The sequence below is a fragment of the Astatotilapia calliptera genome, chromosome 11, assembly GCF_900246225.1.
Source record: "Astatotilapia calliptera chromosome 11, fAstCal1.2, whole genome shotgun sequence".
Classification (NCBI taxonomy): Eukaryota; Metazoa; Chordata; class Actinopteri; order Cichliformes; family Cichlidae; genus Astatotilapia; species Astatotilapia calliptera.
In genome coordinates this window covers 15,519,768-15,538,969 of record NC_039312.1, presented here as the reverse complement: position 1 = coordinate 15,538,969, position 19,202 = coordinate 15,519,768, and the positions used below count along the sequence as shown (strand labels likewise).

General features: G+C 41.2%; 1 protein-coding gene across 3 annotated transcripts in view; it reads left to right on the top strand.

The window, feature by feature from the left end:
• Positions 1-19,202, top strand: part of klhl32 (kelch-like family member 32) — a 41,318-nt gene that overhangs the window by 7,324 nt on the left and 14,792 nt on the right. For all 3 annotated transcript variants that reach the window (XM_026184454.1, XM_026184451.1, XM_026184452.1), the window contains 2 exons: positions 11,928-12,035; positions 17,932-18,030. In XM_026184454.1, the coding sequence (XP_026040239.1) occupies positions 11,928-12,035; positions 17,932-18,030 (207 nt within the window). The remainder of the gene's footprint in view (positions 1-11,927; positions 12,036-17,931; positions 18,031-19,202) is intronic.

Sequence of the window (19,202 nt, the reverse complement as noted above, 5' to 3'; positions counted from 1 at the left end):
AATGGAGGCTGGTCCACCAGGCTCTTGGAGCTGAACGCTCCTCACCTGTTTCCTAGCCAACTTCAAATAAACAGCCTTCCTTGCAGCCTTTTTATTGAATACAGTTACAGTTTACACTGGCACCACCCATTGCGGTGTGTCGGGCCCTTGTATGTGTGTGTATGCATGTGTGTGTGTGTGTGTGTGTGTGTGTGTAGGTGCCCGTGAGTGTGTGTGCTTGTGTTTGGGGGTGCGTTTGTCTGACCTCCTGCTCACCAAAGGGTCATAAAGGCAGGAAGTTTACTAAACAAGAAAACAGAACCTTCACATAGGATGTGTCCCTATAATAAAACACTATAGCCTCCCCCACCATTCAACAGGCTGGGGCGGGGGTCAGAAACAAAGGAATGTCTTGGATCATACAGTTTGAACCAAGACTTACAAATTTAAGTACAATAATGGCAACATTTAATAATTTGACTCCAACAGACACAAGCCTGAAATGTTCTTTTCTTTAAAGCTGTAGGTACAGTGGGGCAAAAAAGTATTTAGTCAGCCACCGATTGTGCAAGTTCCCCCACTTAAAATGATGACAGAGGTCAGTAATTTGCACCAGAGGTACACTTCAACTGTGAGAGACAGAATGTGAAAAAAAAATCCATGAATTCACATGGTAGGATTTGTAAAGAATTTATTCGTAAATTAGGGTGGAAAATAAGTATTTGGTCACCTCAAACAAGGAAAATCTCTGGCTCTCACAGACCTGTAACGTCGTCTGTAAGAAGCTTTTCTGTCCCCCACTCGTTACCTGTATGAATGGCACCTGTTTGAACTCATCATCTGTATAAAAGACACCTGTCCACAGCCTCAAACAGTCAGACTCCAAACTCCGCCATGGCCAAGACCAAAGAGCTTTCGAAGGACACCAGGAAAAGTATTGTAGACCTGCACCAGACTGGGAAGAGTGAATCTACAATAGGCAAGCAGCTTGGTGTGAAAAAATCAACTGTGGGAGCAATCATCAGAAAATGGAAGACATACAAGGCCACTGATAATCTCCCTCGATCTGGGGCTCCACGCAAGATCTCATCCCGTGGGGTCAAAATGATCATGAGAACGGTGAGCAACGATCCCAGAACCACACGGGGGGACCTGGTGAATGACCTGCAGAGAGCTGGGACCAAAGTAACAAAGGTCACCATCAGTAACACACTACAACGGCAGGGAATCAAATCCCGCAGTGCCAGACGTGTTCCGCTGCTGAAGCCAGTGCATGTCCAGGCCCGTCTGAAGTTTGCCAGAGAGCACATGGATGATACAGCAGAGGATTGGGAGAATGTCATGTGGTCAGATGAAACCAAAGTAGAACTTTTTGGTATAAACTCAACTCGTCGTGTTTGGAGGAAGAAGAATACTGAGTTGCATCCCAAGAACACCATACCTACTGTGAAGCATGGGGGTGGAAACATCATGCTATGGGGCTGTTTTTCTGCCAAGGGGACAGGACGACTGATCCGTGTTAAGGACAGAATGAATGGGGCCATGTATCGTGAGATTTTGAGCCAAAACCTCCTTCCATCAGTGAGAACTTTGAAGATGAAACGAGGCTGGGTCTTCCAACATGACAATGATCCAAAACACACCGCCCGGGCAACAAAGGAGTGGCTCCGTAAGAAGCATTTGAAAGTCCTGGAGTGGCCTAGCCAGTCTCCAGACCTCAACCCCATAGAAAATCTGTGGCGGGAGTTGAAAGTCCGTGTTGCTCGGCGACAGCCCCAAAACATCACTGCTCTCGAGAAGATCTGCATGGAGGAATGGGCCAAAATACCAGCTACTGTGTGTGCAAACCTTGTAAAGACCTATAGTAAACATTTGACCTCTGTTATTGCCAACAAAGGTTATGTTACAAAGTATTGAGTTGTATTTTTGTTATTGACCAAATACTTATTTTCCACCCTGATTTACGAATAAATTCTTTACAAATCCTACCATGTGGATTCATGGATTTTTTTTTTCACATTCTGTCTCTCACAGTTGAAGTGTACCTCTGGTGCAAATTACTGACCTCTGTCATCATTTTAGGTGGGGGAACTTGCACAATCGGTGGCTGACTAAATACTTTTTTGCCCCACTGTAGCTTTTTTTCTACTCTATCTGAGCACTCAAAGTACTTTATATAACTTGCCTCATTCACACATTCATACAACGTTTCTATCTAACATTCATACATATTCAATCTCTGATAGATCACTGGAGAGCAAATTGGGTTTAGTATCTTGCCCAAAGATATTTGGCGTGCAGACTGGAACAGCCAGTAATTGAATTACCAACCTTCTGAGTAGTAGATGACCTGCTCTACCTCCTGAGCTCTATAGAGAGAAGTTTGGTCGAGTCACTGACTGCAAGATGCCCAGATCCTGTGGCTACATCATTACCCCTCCATCACCATGCTTGACAGTTGGTGTGATGTGTTTGTGCTGATAAGCTGTGTTTTATTTTTACCAAAGTGGTGCTATACATTATGGCCAAAAAGCTCCACTTTAGGCTTGTCTGTCCAAAAAACACTGTTCCAGAAGTCTTGTGATTTCTTGAGATACAACTCAAGATACAAACCTAAGCTATGCTGCCATGTTTTTTTTATATGTAAAGAATTTCTCCTGGCAACACTTTAAGCCATTCTTGTTGAGTCTTTATCAAATTATATTTTCAAGAACTTTAATATTAATATGCTCAGTGAGGCCTGTATAGTCTAACATGTAGCTCTTGGGAGTTTTGCAGTGTTTTGAGCATTGTTTAGTCTGAGCTTAAAATAAATGTTCTGGGACATACACTCCTGGGAAGAGTTTAGGATTGTGTTAAGATCCTCCAAACCAGGAAACAGTCAAAACTTTTGCATTTGTAGAGGTGCTCACAGTTGCTGATTATCAGTTAATGGCTGCTAACAAAGAAAAACAGAGCTGCAAAGAGGTTCGTAAATACTTTTCACACGACTGTAAAATTGTTCCATTGGTCTAATATTTTTATTGGAAATGTTCTCATCTAAAAATAATATAGAGTTATACTATTATATTATATATTTTCATAAATCTTCAGGATTGAGATACAGGCAGATATGCTTTCATCTTTCTGACTTGGTGTTCTACAGTGGGGCAAAAAAGTATTTAGTCAGCCACCGATTGTGCAAGTTCCCCCACCTAAAATGATGACAGAGGTCAGTAATTTGCACCAGAGGTACACTTCAACTGTGAGAGACAGAATGTGAAAAAAAAAATCCATGAATCCACATGGTAGGATTTGTAAAGAATTTATTCGTAAATCAGGGTGGAAAATAAGTATTTGGTCAATAACAAAAATACAACTCAATACTTTGTAACATAACCTTTGTTGGCAATAACAGAGGTCAAATGTTTACTATAGGTCTTTACAAGGTTTGCACACACAGTAGCTGGTATTTTGGCCCATTCCTCCATGCAGATCTTCTCGAGAGCAGTGATGTTTTGGGGCTGTCGCCGAGCAACACGGACTTTCAACTCCCGCCACAGATTTTCTATGGGGTTGAGGTCTGGAGACTGGCTAGGCCACTCCAGGACTTTCAAATGCTTCTTACGGAGCCACTCCTTTGTTGCCCGGGCGGTGTGTTTTGGATCATTGTCATGTTGGAAGACCCAGCCTCGTTTCATCTTCAAAGTTCTCACAGATGGAAGGAGGTTTTGGCTCAAAATCTCACGATACATGGCCCCATTCATTCTGTCCTTAACACGGATCAGTCGTCCTGTCCCCTTGGCAGAAAAACAGCCCCATAGCATGATGTTTCCACCCCCATGCTTCACAGTAGGTATGGTGTTCTTGGGATGCAACTCAGTATTCTTCTTCCTCCAAACACGACGAGTTGAGTTTATACCAAAAAGTTCTACTTTGGTTTCATCTGACCACATGACATTCTCCCAATCCTCTGCTGTATCATCCATGTGCTCTCTGGCAAACTTCAGACGGGCCTGGACATGCACTGGCTTCAGCAGCGGAACACGTCTGGCACTGCGGGATTTGATTCCCTGCCGTTGTAGTGTGTTACTGATGGTGACCTTTGTTACTTTGGTCCCAGCTCTCTGCAGGTCATTCACCAGGTCCCCCCGTGTGGTTCTGGGATCTTTGCTCACCGTTCTCATGATCATTTTGACCCCACGGGATGAGATCTTGCATGGAGCCCCAGATCAAGGGAGATTATGATTGGTCTTGTATGTCTTCCATTTTCTGATGATTGCTCCCACAGTTGATTTTTTTCACACCAAGCTGCTTGCCTATTGTAGATTCACTCTTCCCAGTCTGGTGCAGGTCTACAATACTTTTCCTGGTGTCCTTCGAAAGCTCTTTGGTCTTGGCCATGGCGGAGTTTGGAGTCTGACTGTTTGAGGCTGTGGACAGGTGTCTTTTATACAGATGATGAGTTCAAACAGGTGCCATTCATACAGGTAACGAGTGGGGGACAGAAAAGCTTCTTACAGACGACGTTACAGGTCTGTGAGAGCCAGAGATTTTCCTTGTTTGAGGTGACCAAATACTTATTTTCCACCCTAATTTACGAATAAATTCTTTACAAATCCTACCATGTGGATTCATGGATTTTTTTTTTTTTTTTCCACATTCTGTCTCTCACAGTTGAAGTGTACCTCTGGTGCAAATTACTGACCTCTGTCATCATTTTAAGTGGGGGAACTTGCACAATCGGTGGCTGACTAAATACTTTTTTTGCCCCACTGTATATAAGAACCAGTACAGTTACCATTTGCCTTATAACAGAGTATACTGAAGTCAGATGTGAGGCAGTCTGTCCCATAGCCTAAGCCTGGCCTAGACTGGGCAACAAGACAATGGTCCCAAGCACAGTAACAAGTCTATAACAGAACAGCTGAAAAAGAAAAGAATCAAGGTGCTGCAGACCTCAGCCTGACTGGAATACTGTGCTATGCATATATAAATACCCACTAACCTCAGTGTACTGATGTATTAATATTGTAAAGAAGTATGGGGCAAAACTGTATCACTTATCAAGTTTTTCTAAAGGTGCTTCTACAAACTACAGAGTGATGCAGATTCAAATAAAGAATTTTGAATCTTGAACATAAAAAATGTAAAGATGCAGTTGAATCATTACTACAAGGTCTTTCTTTATGAAGTAGAAAGGAGAACAGAGTGGCTGTCAAGAATAAACAAACTGTTGCTCTTAATCATTTGTTTATTTATAGCAATCAAGGTTCAGATAGGAACACTATAGTCAAAAAAAGACTTTTATTTTAATCTCCTGGAATTTATGTTATTATCCTTTATTTATCCAGGTGAAAAAGTCTCATTGAGGTTAAAATGTCATTTTCAAGAGAGACGTGGGCAATAGGGCAGCAAAAGTTACAATTTGATGGTATGGGCAACTTCCCAGCCCTTCCATGTGCACTGGCACAGAATTGGGCAGGATTCAAGGACACAGACAGATTAAGTCAAATGCAGCATTAAACTGTGTTCATGACTCATATAGAGTGGGTTGTCTGCCTATCAGAAAGTCAGTGATTTGGTCCCTGGCTCCTCTGTCTGCATGTTCACAACATACTTCATACCGTGTACATTATAACATACCATAATAGACCCATTTCTGTAATATACTCACATATCTATATTATTGCTAATATATATTGTAATATATCTATATCACTAAAGCACTTCTGGATGGATGCAAACTGCATTTCGTTGCCCTGTACCTGTGCATGTGCAATGACAATAAAGTTGAATTCTATTCTATTCTATTCTATTCTATGTTGAAGTATCAAACAAGATACTGATCCTCAAGCACTTTGTAAGTATCGATACCAGTCCATCCAAAACAGGAGCTGTGGGTTGCAGAGTGGCTTGCAGATGAAAAAATGTGCTCCAAATGAGATTTGCCAATTATATATAGGGATGGGTATCATTTAGGTTTTATCCGATACCAGTACCAAATCGATACTTTTGAAACGGTACCAGTGTTTAAACGGTGCTCGAACCGGTGCTTAAAGAATGGAGAACTCAAACTTTGTCCAACAATCTCTTATGTTTAGCTGTTTTTTTGTAAAAAGATAACAATGTTAGCCTTTTCTGCAGCTATAGGGCATATATGGTATCACTCTTGGCTGGAAGCAGTGCTTAATCAATGGAAAAAACACCAATTTTGTCTAAAAACCTCTCATGTTTAGCTGTTTCCCAGCGCTTTGGGGTCCTTAGGGACTAGTAAAGCGCTATACAAATACAGGAATTTTACGATTTTGACCGCTTCGCCTTGGGCATTTTTAATCTGTAGCTCTGCTCTAAAAGAACGTACGTACCTGGGCCCGCCTACTACGCTTGCAAAGGTAAAATGATTGGCTAGAATCCAAAGTGTATGACATCTCAGGAAAAATAAAAGCACCGAAATAAACTACCGTTTATGTCAGAACTGGTGTCATAATGGCACCGGATACCGGTACCCATCCCTAATTATATATCAGCTGATATCCTGGGTTTGTGGTGAGCTTTCCTTTATGTTGTGCTCTGTGAGCACTACTTTGAAACATATTAAGCATCTAAATCCAATCACAAAATCACCACGCAGTTTACCATAGAAATGCTGACCATGTTTATTTCTTTCTACTGAGGCAGTTAAGGACAGGAAGGTTAAATTAACAAATGAATGGTTTTCACAAGTTTTTGTGCACAGTCTTAAGTAAAAGTCTAAGTACTCTGAATCCTTGTAAACCTTCCTCATTTCTTGGCACCAAGAACGAGAGCAGTTGGCAGATTCAGTCCAAATGCACTGATACACGCATTGGTCTTTAAAAAGCTTAACAGCTGAGCCTCTGGCAATTTAACAGCTTGCAGCAGTTATGGAACAAACATTCCAATTAAACTTTACCAAGCAGTACCAAAGTGTAGACATGTCTCGTTTAATACTATTTTCTCTGATCTAAAGGTCCCAGCAACATAGGAACATAGGAAAATGCCAGAAAAATCCACAGAAGAACAAACAAATGCAGTCTGAAAGGTTTATAAGAAAATTCCACTGGACACTCACAAAGCAAAAACACAGATTAAATTGGAGAATGTCTTCCTAAATGGGATATTGTTGTTGTATATGAAACTACTCCACTTTTTTTTTAATTACTGTGCACGCTCATCATAAAGGTAGCCAGGTAGAGGGCAGAACTAATTTCTTTTCAAAGTATTGGAAGACCAGCATACATTTTTAATGTAAAATTCAGTTAAAACAAAAAGAAGACATTTTTGTTTCTCTATTGTAAGATAAGAATCAGTGTAAAATAGAAATATTAAAGTGAAGTGCCTAGGGCTGCCACAAACGATTATTTTGATAGTCGACTAGTCACCAATTATTTTTGCGATTAGTCGACTAATCAGATCATCATCCATTGGACATAAAACGTACAGCTTATTGCACCAGCAGCATCTGCTCTCATATAACTATCATTAGCTTCCAGCTTTAAGTGTTTAAGGTATGTGCTAACTAAAAATAAAGACAAGATGATAGTTTATTAAATTTTAATGAAATTTGCAGATTGTTTCGGTTTAATAAACTCCTTGGTCTCTAAAATATAACAGGACACCGGAGTATATTCTCGAGCATCTCACACTTCTGATAATCAGCTGTCTGCTTGACGTTTATTCAGCTGTGTAAAAACTATAACTTTAATCTCAGCCAAACCGATTTACTCAGGAACAAATAAAACACGGAACAAAGCCAAACAATAACATTTTTAAGTTATCTAAGTGACTTATATATGTTTAACCTGAGTAGCGAAAGACAGGTGTTCTCACGGGCTCTAGTGAGGCTTGCCCCCGGCTAGCAATCGAGCTAGTGGGTAACAGACGTCTCTGAAAACGTCGGAGCGCTTTTGAAAATATGTGGTGTCTTGATAAACTGAGCAGATATTTGAGGTTTACACAGCTACATTCTCACCTGAAAATGTGTTAAACGTTTATTTTGCGACCCAGAAAGAATAATAAGAATAACATTAAAACTAACTAGCTGCCGCCATTGTTGGAAACTGAGCTGGGCCGCGCTATGAATTCTGGGACAGAGCTACTTCTTCTTCTTTGGGGTTTAACGGCAGCTGGCATCCTTGAACATGCAGTGCTGCCATCTTCTGTTTCATTCCGTTATTACACTCTTAAATCCTACTACTCATTCCTGCGTCTTTTGGGATCTTACAAAGCTTCAAACGACGCGTCAACTATTAAATCAGTCGTCGACGATTTTGATAGTCGACGTAATTGTGACTAGTCGACTAATCAATCAATCAATCAATCAATCAATCTTTATTTATAAAGCACTTTTCATACAGAGAAAATGTAGCACAAAGTGCTTTACATAGTTAAAAGCAGCCCACCCCACCCTCCAACTCACTCCCCACACTCTCAATACACATATATCCCCCCACCCACACACACATACACACACGCGCACACTTAAAGAGTAAAAATTGGGCTGGGCTCGCATGAGCCAAGTGAGGAAACACTATAACAGGGAGCCGTCTGCACCGGGAGCCGGTCACAGACCGCAGCCTCCGGGCTGGGCACACAGCAGGAGGGAGGCCAAGGAGCCCCCCAACCAGGCTGAGAGGACCCCAGAGACCCAGCAGCCACGGTCAATAACAGCCCCGGTGCAGAGAGCGCCCTCCGAGGAAACACTGGAGATATGACGCAATACAATATATATAGGGTAAAATGATAAAATAAATAAGAACAGGATACAATATAAATATAAATAGAATAAGAAGATTAAAAAACGAATAAGAATAAAATCAAACAAATATTAGGTAAATCCTAAATTAATAATAGAATAACAGGATAGAATAAATAAGCATAAAATAAATAAACGCTAAGTAAAAGCTAAATTAAAAAGGTGGGTCTTGAGCCTGTTCTTAAAAACATGTACGTTCTCTGCGGCCCTGAGCTCCTCCGGCAGGCTGTTCCACAGACGAGGACCATACCACTGAAAAGCTGCCTCTCCGTGAGTATGTGTCCTGACTTTAGGGACAATCAAAAGGCCAGTACCAGAGGACCTCAGGGTCCGCGAGGGTTCGTATGGTAAAAGCAGATCTGAGAGATAAGAAGGCCCAAGACCATTAAGACATTTAAAAACCAATAAAAGAACTTTAAAATCGATCCTGAAACACACGGGGAGCCAGTGCAGCGATTCTAAAACCGGTGTAATGTGGGCCCGCCCTCTGGTCTTCGTCAGCACACGAGCTGCCGAGTTTTGCAAGAGTTGTAAAGTTGAAATATTCTTCTTAGGAAGACCAGAGAGCAGGGCATTACAGTAATCAATGCGACTGGTAATAAAAGCATGCATCAGCATCTCCGTGTTGGCCCGAGAGAGAATAGGGCGGACTCTGGCTATATTTTTTAGATGATAAAATCCAATTTTAGTTACATGTTTAATATGTGGGATAAAACCAAGCTCAGAGTCAAAAATAACACCCAGGTTTTTCACTTGTAGCGAAGGACATAGTGAAAATGCCTCTAATTTAGGCAAGAGTTTCTCTCTCTGAGCCTCAGGACCGACAATTAAAACTTCAGTTTTGTCCTGGTTAAGTTGTAAAAAGTTTTCTGCCATCCAAGATCTTATATCCAAGATACAGTTAAAAAGGGCATCCATTTGTCTGGTGTCATCAGGAGACACGGAGATGTACAGCTGCGTGTCATCAGCGTAACTGTGGAAGTTCACTCCATGCCTCCTGATGACACCGCCGAGAGGGAGCATATACAAATTAAAAAGTACAGGGCCTAGAACCGACCCTTGAGGCACACCACATGTCATTTTATGGATCTTAGAGGAGCATGTATCCATACTCACCATAAAAGTTCTGTCAGAGAGATAGGAAGTGAACCAGCTGTGTACAGCACCAGAGAGGCCCACCATGTGTTTCAGTCTGTTTAAAAGAATAGCGTGGTCTACTGTATCAAAGGCTGCGCTTAGATCCAGTAGCACCAGGACTGAGAGCTTTTGGGAGTCCCAGTTACATCTAAGATCATTTAAAACCTTTAGGAGAGCCGTCTCTGTGCTGTGTGCTGTGGTTCACCCTAAATCCAGACTGGAATATCTCCTCATGGCAGCCCTAGAAGTGCCCCAAAAAGCAAAATCATCCATTTACCAAATACAGTCAACTATTCTTTTTGGTCTTTTCTAATAAACATACTTGCAAGTGTAGTCTCCTTCCCTGGAGATAAACCACTACTTTTCTCAGACTGAATACTGTAATTTTTCACTGGGTGCGTGAGGAAGTCACGAGTCCTCTATGGTATGATCAGGCCAAGCAGGCACACACAAATTTTGCCAGCGGGTCAGGCTAACTGCAACGCTACACCCCCACTGCAGCAGTGTGTGAAACGACTGCAGCGAGCATGGCTCTGTGGCGCAATGTGTCTCTGCGATAGATCTATATCCCAAATCAGGGTAGCCATCCGTCACCACCAGTGCTCCCTGAGCTCCTTCACCAAGGTCAGGAGCGCTCATGCTGAAGGCACACAACTCTATGAGCACTTCTCAGGGTGCCCTGTCTCTGTATATCGTAGGCAGTCTATATTGTTTGTCCTCCACTCTTTACTTCCTGCTTGTGTCTCAATGCTTTTTTGTGTGTGTTTTATGTTCTTGCAGACAGACCAAAGCTCAGCCGCTATCACATCCCGGGTGGTGAATCAACAAGACTGAGCTTTGAAGACAGATACGCAGACACTGGTTTAAAACTCAGCGTAGCCCATTTCTCACATCATGCTCACAATACAGAAGGGCCATTTGCCAGAGAAGGGGGTGGGCGTTGGTGCCTGGTGAAAGTTCATGTGTGCTATGAATCAGGGAAAGCCACATTCATTATAAGCGAAATGAATGTGGCTTTCACAACAGAAGGAGATCCTGCGATAACCAGGCAGCCCGGGGGCTTTTGAAGCTTAAAATGCTGTCACACACCAGCGTCTCAGTGGAGATAGAGTGGAGCGACCGTGTTGCACATTGCACTGTGATTAAAAAGATACTTTAAAATTGCAAGTTAGCTAAGATCACTATCCTGAAAAGCAAGGAAACTTTGGATACAGAAACAGCTGGAATTAATTTTCAAAAGCGGTTTAGTAGCACCACTAAACCGCTTTTGAAAATTAATTCCAGCTGTTTCTGTATCCAAAGTTTCCTTGCTTCTCCCATTACAGGAGAAACATTGAGACACCACATTTAAAGATGGTATAACGTTACTCTAGCTCAGAACTCAGGTGACAGGTAGCAGATGATCGTCATCATGGCCATGCTTAACCTGTAAAACTCCTTCTTTCTCTCTTCCCCTCAACACTGCTGCGCACTGCTGGTTGGCCGTGATCAATAGCGCTGTCATCCCTTCATGGTGTGACACCAATCAATAGCTTTGATTAGCGAGCAGCAAGGTGGACTCACACACAGCAGGGCCAGACTGCAGATGCTGTGTCCACGGCTTTGATTTCACATGGAGTTTGACATGTACTGTGCTCATGCACGTGTGTGTGTGTGTGAGACAGGATGAGGGAAAGACAGAGGGGTATAACAGAAAGTACTGATTGTGCTATTTCTTTCTGTTGACCTTCAGAGCCAAGGCAGGTAAATCAATACGAAAAGGGTTCTAGGATGCTGCGTCTGGCAGGTTTTGATTAACTATCAGGCTGTTTTTTTGTTTTTGTTTTTTTTTCTCAAGTGTGTCGTAACCTCCAGATATTTATATGATGAACCTCCAGAGCCACCTCTGAAAGACTGGAGAAACAAATGTGAATGGTTGTGATCACTGGACTTTTTCTAATACAGTATTATATGTGTTTGCTTCTTTTATTTCAACAAAGAAAGAAAATGCCACATGAAATATGTGTGATGTAATGTTCCCTCAGCTGACCTCCATGTTTTGGCTCTGTGTCATCAGGCCATGTTCAGCCTGTGCATGGTGGAGAGCGAGGCAGATGAAGTGACTCTGCAGGGAGTGACCAGCGTCGGACTGAAGCACGCTTTAGATTTCGCTTACACTGGACAGGTGAGTTTGAGCCATCGTGAGCAGACTGACAAAAAAAACCCAAAACAACAACAACATTTGCAGAGATGGAAATGCTGTCGACAGAAAATCTCATGAAAAGAAATCACAGTACACCACACAGAAATTTTTAGATTAATATCCAGAAAGTTATTTATCAGTACATATCATTACATTTGCTAAACTGTGGGTGAACGTCCACTACTACTGTTAAATTGTTCTGATGTATCATTAGGTTTAGAAACCAAGTTCTCTGCCAGGTGACATAGTTTGTTGACTCTGATTTATTGAATCCTTATTTGGCTGCCTAATCAGCCTTACTTTCTACACTGTTTCAAGGCTAAGCTACATTGCCTGATCCCATTTGCCTGATTGGCAGTTTCGTCTCATTTGGACGTCTAGGCCTGCTCAATTGATCAGCCTTCGTTGCTTTAAATTTGCAACCTCTCTGGAATGAAATGCTTTAACCTGTAGTGCAAGAAATAATATATATGTTTTTAATATAAAAATATACAGTAATAACGCAAGCAACCACAAAATCCCCTGGGGCCCACCCAAACTTAAATCTTCACTCCAATGAAAATACAAGAGAAAGTGATGTATTTCCTTGACTGTTTTATTCAGGAAACATAAACAACACAGTCCTTTGGCTATAAATCACCACCCATCCATATGTAAAGTGTTAAAGCCCATGTGTGACCCACCTGGATGCAAATTTCAATACAAAAGTAAGTAAATTTAGGTCAGAGCAATGAGTAATATCACAAACTAACAACCTCCTATTACCAGTTTTAATTCACTTTTTATCTAAACAAATTAATTTACATATATAAATATGCAACTGTAAATAATTTCACACTGAATTTCTGTTATTACTACAGCCTACCTGCAGTACTGGCCCCCACTTTGGAATTCACTTTGTTAAAAAGATACTTCTGTTAAACCCCTTGAGTTAAAGCTGAAAGTCTGGACTTCAGTCACATCTTGACTGTTTGACTGAGACAAAATCCATCCATTTTTTAAATATACAGTCCTAGAAAACAAGTAAATGGGCTGGCTAGCAGCAATCTCTGAGATGCAAGTTATGTTTGTTTTCCCTACTGTTCACTGAAATACACCGTATAAAGACAACATAAACGCTCAAGTGGTTTAGCAAATTTATTTAGCCAAGCTAACCAAGCTATATAAGCAAGCACAGTGCAGCTACTCAGCATGCTAAGCTAACCAGCATGTTCTTAGTACTGGCAGACAGTAGCCAAACACTAAACTAACTCCCTCAGCTAGCATAGCAGCACACAACATAACTGGCTAACAAGCTATGAAGAATATTTGCAGAATTGATTCCAGTGCTGTTCTTCTTTGATATATACACTTTACATGTACATGTATATTGTTGTTTAAAGAGCTTGGAAAGAAAAGCATCTGGACTTCTTTGAGTTGCTTGAAGATGTTTCACCTCTCATCCGAGAAGCTTCTTCAGTTCTAAGGTCAAATGGGGGAGAGTCCCAGATTTAAACCCAGTGGGAGTTTCACCCCAAAGAGGGACAAAGGACCCCTGATGATCCTCTACCTAATCACATGAGCCAAGGTGTGAAAGCGGGTGTGGGTCACAATCAGTCAGGGTTTCAGGTGAGCTCATTGTGAAACCTGGTCCCACCCTATCGTGTGATTTCCTGAGGTCAGATGGCCCAGGATGTGAGTGGACGTTAAGGCCTCTTTGACTCCCATCACCCTCTGGAACACAAACTTAGGGTAATCAGGACCCTACACCACCGGGCAGAACATGTTCCCTCTAAGCCTGAAGGAAAAAAGAAGGAACACACACATGTAAAGGAAGCACTTAAAACATGCTTCTATCCTAATTGGGCGTTCATAAAGTCAGCAAAGATGCACAGAAAAGAAGATCAGACACCAGCGAGGGAGGATAAGAAGGACAGACGCAACAACATTGTCATCCCCTATGTAGCCGGTGTATCAGAGAAACTCAGGAGAGTTTTCTCCAAGCACGACATCCCAGTGTATTTCAGACCCAGCAACACACTCAGACAAAAACTAAACACAAACTTAACAATGTGGTGTATGCTGTACAGTGCAGCGAGGAATGCTCAGACCTCTACATCGGAGAGACCAAACAACCACTTCACAAGCGCATGGCACAACATAGAAGAGCCACCTCCACAGGACAAGACTCAGCAGTTCATCTGCATCTTAAGGATAAAGGACACTCTTTCTAAGATGCCAACGTTCACATTTTGGACAGAGAGGACAGATGGTTTGAAAGAGGAGGGAAAGAAGCCATTTACGTCCACTGTGAGCGACCATCTTTGAACAGAGGCGGTGGTTTATGATACCAACTGTCTGCCATCTATAATCTATAATCCAGTTTTGAGTTCCCTTCCCAGACGCCTTAACGTCCACTCACATCCTGGGCCATCTGACCTCAGGAAATCACATGATAAGGTGATTTGACCTTAGAACTGAAGAAGCTTCTCGGATGAGAGGTGAAACGTCTTCAAGTAACTTAAAGAAGTCCAGACGCTTTTCTTTCCAAGCTCCTTAGACTACGATGACCTGGATGACTGAGAACCTTCACAGATATATTGTTGATTGTTAGTAAATATCTTGCCAAACAGTTTTTTGCAGTTTGGGACTGTGTTGTCATGCATACCTGTAAATAAGTGTTCATCAAACAGTGATGCTGGTAATTGATTTAAGAACAATGAATGTGTGTATTTATTATTTATGAAAATCAGTTTTTACTGTCTCACTATATATGGTGAAATAATAAATAAAAATAAGATAAAAAAATAATAACATGATAAATGAACACACGTCTGTGTTTTCATATATTAGCAAAGCGAACAAGCACCAGGGGCCTGGTTTTTGCTAGTAGTAGAGACGCTGTGGCTGGTCAAAGTAAAGATAAATTTGACTACTTTGAATGCCAGAGGGTTATCTGTCAAAGAGCATTATGTAGTTCATAAGATGACCAAGCTGATGTTAGTAGATTAAAAATCCTATGTGCTGGCTATATTTTATAATTAAAGGGGAGTATAAAAACAGCATACAAATGTGAAATACTCAAATACTGTACATTTACTTTAAAGCTGAAAATAACTTAATATTCTATCAGTGCCAAATATGTCACAAAACTAAATAAAAACATGGATTCTGCAGATTACCTCTTTAATCTCAGCAGCATAAGCTCCTACCGCTGGATGACTGAGTGTGCAGGTGCTTTATCAGATTTTTACTATGAACTATGAACTATGCACCTGCCCTGGCCACTCTGGTTAAAATAAAAACAGAAGAGCACACAATTACATTTCAGTGCTAAAGGTTCTTGTGAGTTCATGTCCTTGTCTTGTCGCCCAGTCGACAAAGAACGAGTGCGTGAGAATTCCTGTAAACCTTTCTTGACATTTTTTGTGCCAATGATTCTTGCTTCACTAAGCAGCCCAGCGGCTTATTTTGTGTACCAAGAGGCCAGGAACTTTGTAATTACTCCTAATTTTATTTCCACAGTGGAAATGAGCAAAGAGTGAGTCGGTTAGCCAGTGTAAGTAGGTCAACAGCAGGCTTGCAAGCCGCCCCGCTTTGGTTGGCTCAGCTCCTGTCTGCCCAGAGGAGATGATAGCAGATGAGATGAGGGCAATAAGCTTACCCCCAGACCGTTAATAATGACCTACTAAAAATCCTTTAGCCACATGTCATAGGCCAGCAGGGTGAAGGAGGAGGCATGCCATCAGTAGCTTCATAGGATTTCTTTTATTTTTTTACTGGCTGCCAACCACAGCGGATCTCTCAATCAATTAAACATCCTGCAGCGCTGCCACAGTTTTATTAGCCACACGGTACCAGATCACATGGCAGAGGACATGCGTTCTGCCTTACACGCATCTTCTTCCATTTTATATCTCCTCCAGGTGAAAGCTAGTAAGCGGCAATAACTGCTGGTTTACACAAGAGCTCATTGTACTCCCACACTGAAGCGGGCACGGAGTTATAAAACTGACTTCTGCTGTGTGAGGTAGAGGTGCTCTAACTGTAGTGGGCTTCTGGAGTGGATAGGAGAGCACGATATGAAGAGAGTTCACTTACTGTTATTACAGTCATCATTGCTGCTGCTGCTGCCTGACAGGATGCTGATTGAGTGAAAAAGGGAAAAAATGCGGGGTTTGATGTTTTTGATAGCATGCTTTCCTCAGTTCATAGTCACAGAATAGATGAAGAGGTGCTTGGAAATTAGTTTTTTCAAATCAACATTTTTATCTGCTCTGTTCTGCTGTTTTTTTTTCTTCTCTAGCTCAGTGTATCTAGATTCTTGTTAATGAAGCGAAAACCACTTGCTATTGCTCTCTGTCTTAATATGTTAAGCTTACGAGGCCCATAGATGGTGCGGCTTGTTAACTGGATTGCTGCCCAGGCCTGGAAGGAAACCATACTGTGATAAATGGGAATGTGCAGATGCAGCTAATTGTGGAGAAGGAGGGTAGAAATTTTTTTTTATCAGAGCGGCTTGCTGGGAATATTTTCTAAGTGGTTGTATATTATACTATTATAAACAAGTAGCCTGATGATTTCAAATGAAGTGTTTACATGAATCCTAAAGTGGCCAAATAATGCGTTATAATGCAGTGAGAGCAATCATGTAGACTGAATGGACAAACATGCAGTAGAATTAAGTAACACATTTGTATTCAGATCTGCTCATTTTGTTGTTCAGATTCATAAATAATCAGTAGGCTCCAGCAAAATTGATACTCCTGAGGCCTGCTAAACAATGTTCAGTCCATTACTGTGGCAACAGTACCGATGGGTGAGAGAGACAAACGATGAAGTCATTTTTCACACTTTCACTGCTGATGCAGTCACAGCTCTGTGGATATGTAGGGCAGAGCTGCTAAAGGGATTATCAAAGGTTTTGTAGGTTGTTTTTTTTGTTTGTTTTTAAAACCAATCTAAACTGTGGGACAGGTGATTCCACAGGATGAGGGAGATAGCATGGTGTCTAGTCTGACTGGGTTACGATTTAAGTGATGCCACCCTCTGCGCAGTTCTCCACCCCTCTGCTCCTAAGAGCTTACGAGAACGAACTGGCTGCGTTACAGAGCGTTATGTTGCATATGGGTGGGTAATATGGAGGAAACAGAAGGAAGCTTTCAGTGCATAATTTTCATCCGCTGCTCATTTAAACAGGAAGCATTTTGGAAGAATCTGTGCAGAAACAATTGCCTGAATATGTTGCTGCGCTGCAAGGAGAATAATGGCAAATCAAGCACAATGGTCAAGCAGGGTTTTTTTGTTTTTGTTTCCGCATCATCTGTTGCAGTGTCCGAAACATTTTTACATTTAACCAGTAGAAATCAAACTTAGCCCAACTAAAGTTAAAATAAGAAAGAAATTACAAATATATATATACTTTTTTTTAGTTCTAAGGTTGTATGTGTTAGGACATGAAAAAATAAATCCTCTTTTTCTCACATGCTTGATAGCTGGATTAATGTCTCTGGGCTAAAATGCTGTGTTTAGTTTTTATCAAATGTAGCATGGTGCATTATGGATAAATATTAAAGACATTATTCCAGAAATCTTGTGGTTCTTCAGAGGGAATTTGCTGAAATGTTCCAAGAAAATTGGATGTGTTCATCTCGACATTTCGTCATTCATCCAAGTGACTTCTTCAGACATTCTGCATACCATAGATAAAAACGTGTGCCTGAACCTGAACAGTTAAAAGAAACAGTGATTATCAATAAATAATATACAGTACAGTACTAAAGTTCAGAAAAAGGCATCACTTGAAAACAACCTAGAGCTCAGCTGCAGTGAAACGGACACTCAGACACAAATGTTAAAAAAAGAAACCTAATGACCCTGTTTGAATGCTCTGAACCAGATTCTGCTGGAGCCAGCAGTGATCCAGGACGTCCTGTCTGCAGGCAGCCACCTTCAGCTGCTGGAGCTCCTCAGCCTCTGCTCACACTACCTCATCCAGGTGCGTGCACAAAGCACAGACGCACACGCGCACATGAATGCATGCATGCACACAAACGTTCACATGTTCTGGTGTCCTTGTGTGTGAGCTGGGAACTGCGGACATTAGGAAAAGAAATCCGCGCAGAAACAGGTTCATGCTACAAAATCCTCATCAGGTTAATGAAAATCTGGTAATAACACTGATGTGTGAGAGGTATGGTCCACTCAGGAACAGTTGCTCCGTTTGATCCTATCTGCCAGTTATATCGGGGGAATTTTTACAAATGAGTCACCTTACTTGGGGTTGAATAGCTTACATAGGTCATTTTACACATTTCCTAAATCATTATCCAAACTGTCAAGTATCTCCTGTGTTTCTTTCCAGTTTTCTTTCATTACTATAGATTTTTTGCTTTTTTTCCCTTCAGAAAATGAAAATGAAGATATTATGTGTAAGAACTGTGAGCTGTTGCAGTTATTACACCCTAATTACACATTACAATTACACGTTATTACACACCCTAATAGAATAGAATAGAAAAGTTGAATTCTATTCTATTCTATTAGGGTGTGTGAAAGGCATGCCACCTTTGTTAGGAAAATAATGCAATTTTATATCAAGATTATTGTGATTATATTGATACTGACTGCTTGCATATTAAAATACTGACATGATGTCCCCATCTAAACCAGTAAAAGAGCAAATGACTAGAATTGGATCAAAGAGTCCTTTTCTTCAATCTCTTTGTCGTTACCTTTAATTAGGTAATTTCTACTTTTGGTACTTGTGTGAAAATCAGGTGATGTTTTAGGACCTATTTGAGAAATGTAAAAATTCCAAAGGGTTCAAACCTCTACAACAACAGTGTATGCGTTAACTTCTGTTTCTGCGCTGTTGTTGTTAGTCAAGCTCACTTAGGCTATAATGTGTTAATTAGTGAGATGCAGAGGTGCCTCTAGTTTAACTGTTTTTTTCATTGTTTTCCTTTTGACAGAGACAGGCTCCCTCTGTTTTGGTCTTTGTGTCTAAAGAAATTAAACTGTGATCAATCTTTTCATCTTTAAAAAAAAAAAAAATTGGTGTGTCTTGAAAAATGTCGAGCTATTTCTTCTAAATACCTTGACCGCAAAGTCAGTGCTGCAGTTCTTCCATCTACTGATGGTCTAGTGTGAATGTTTAAAGGTCAGTTA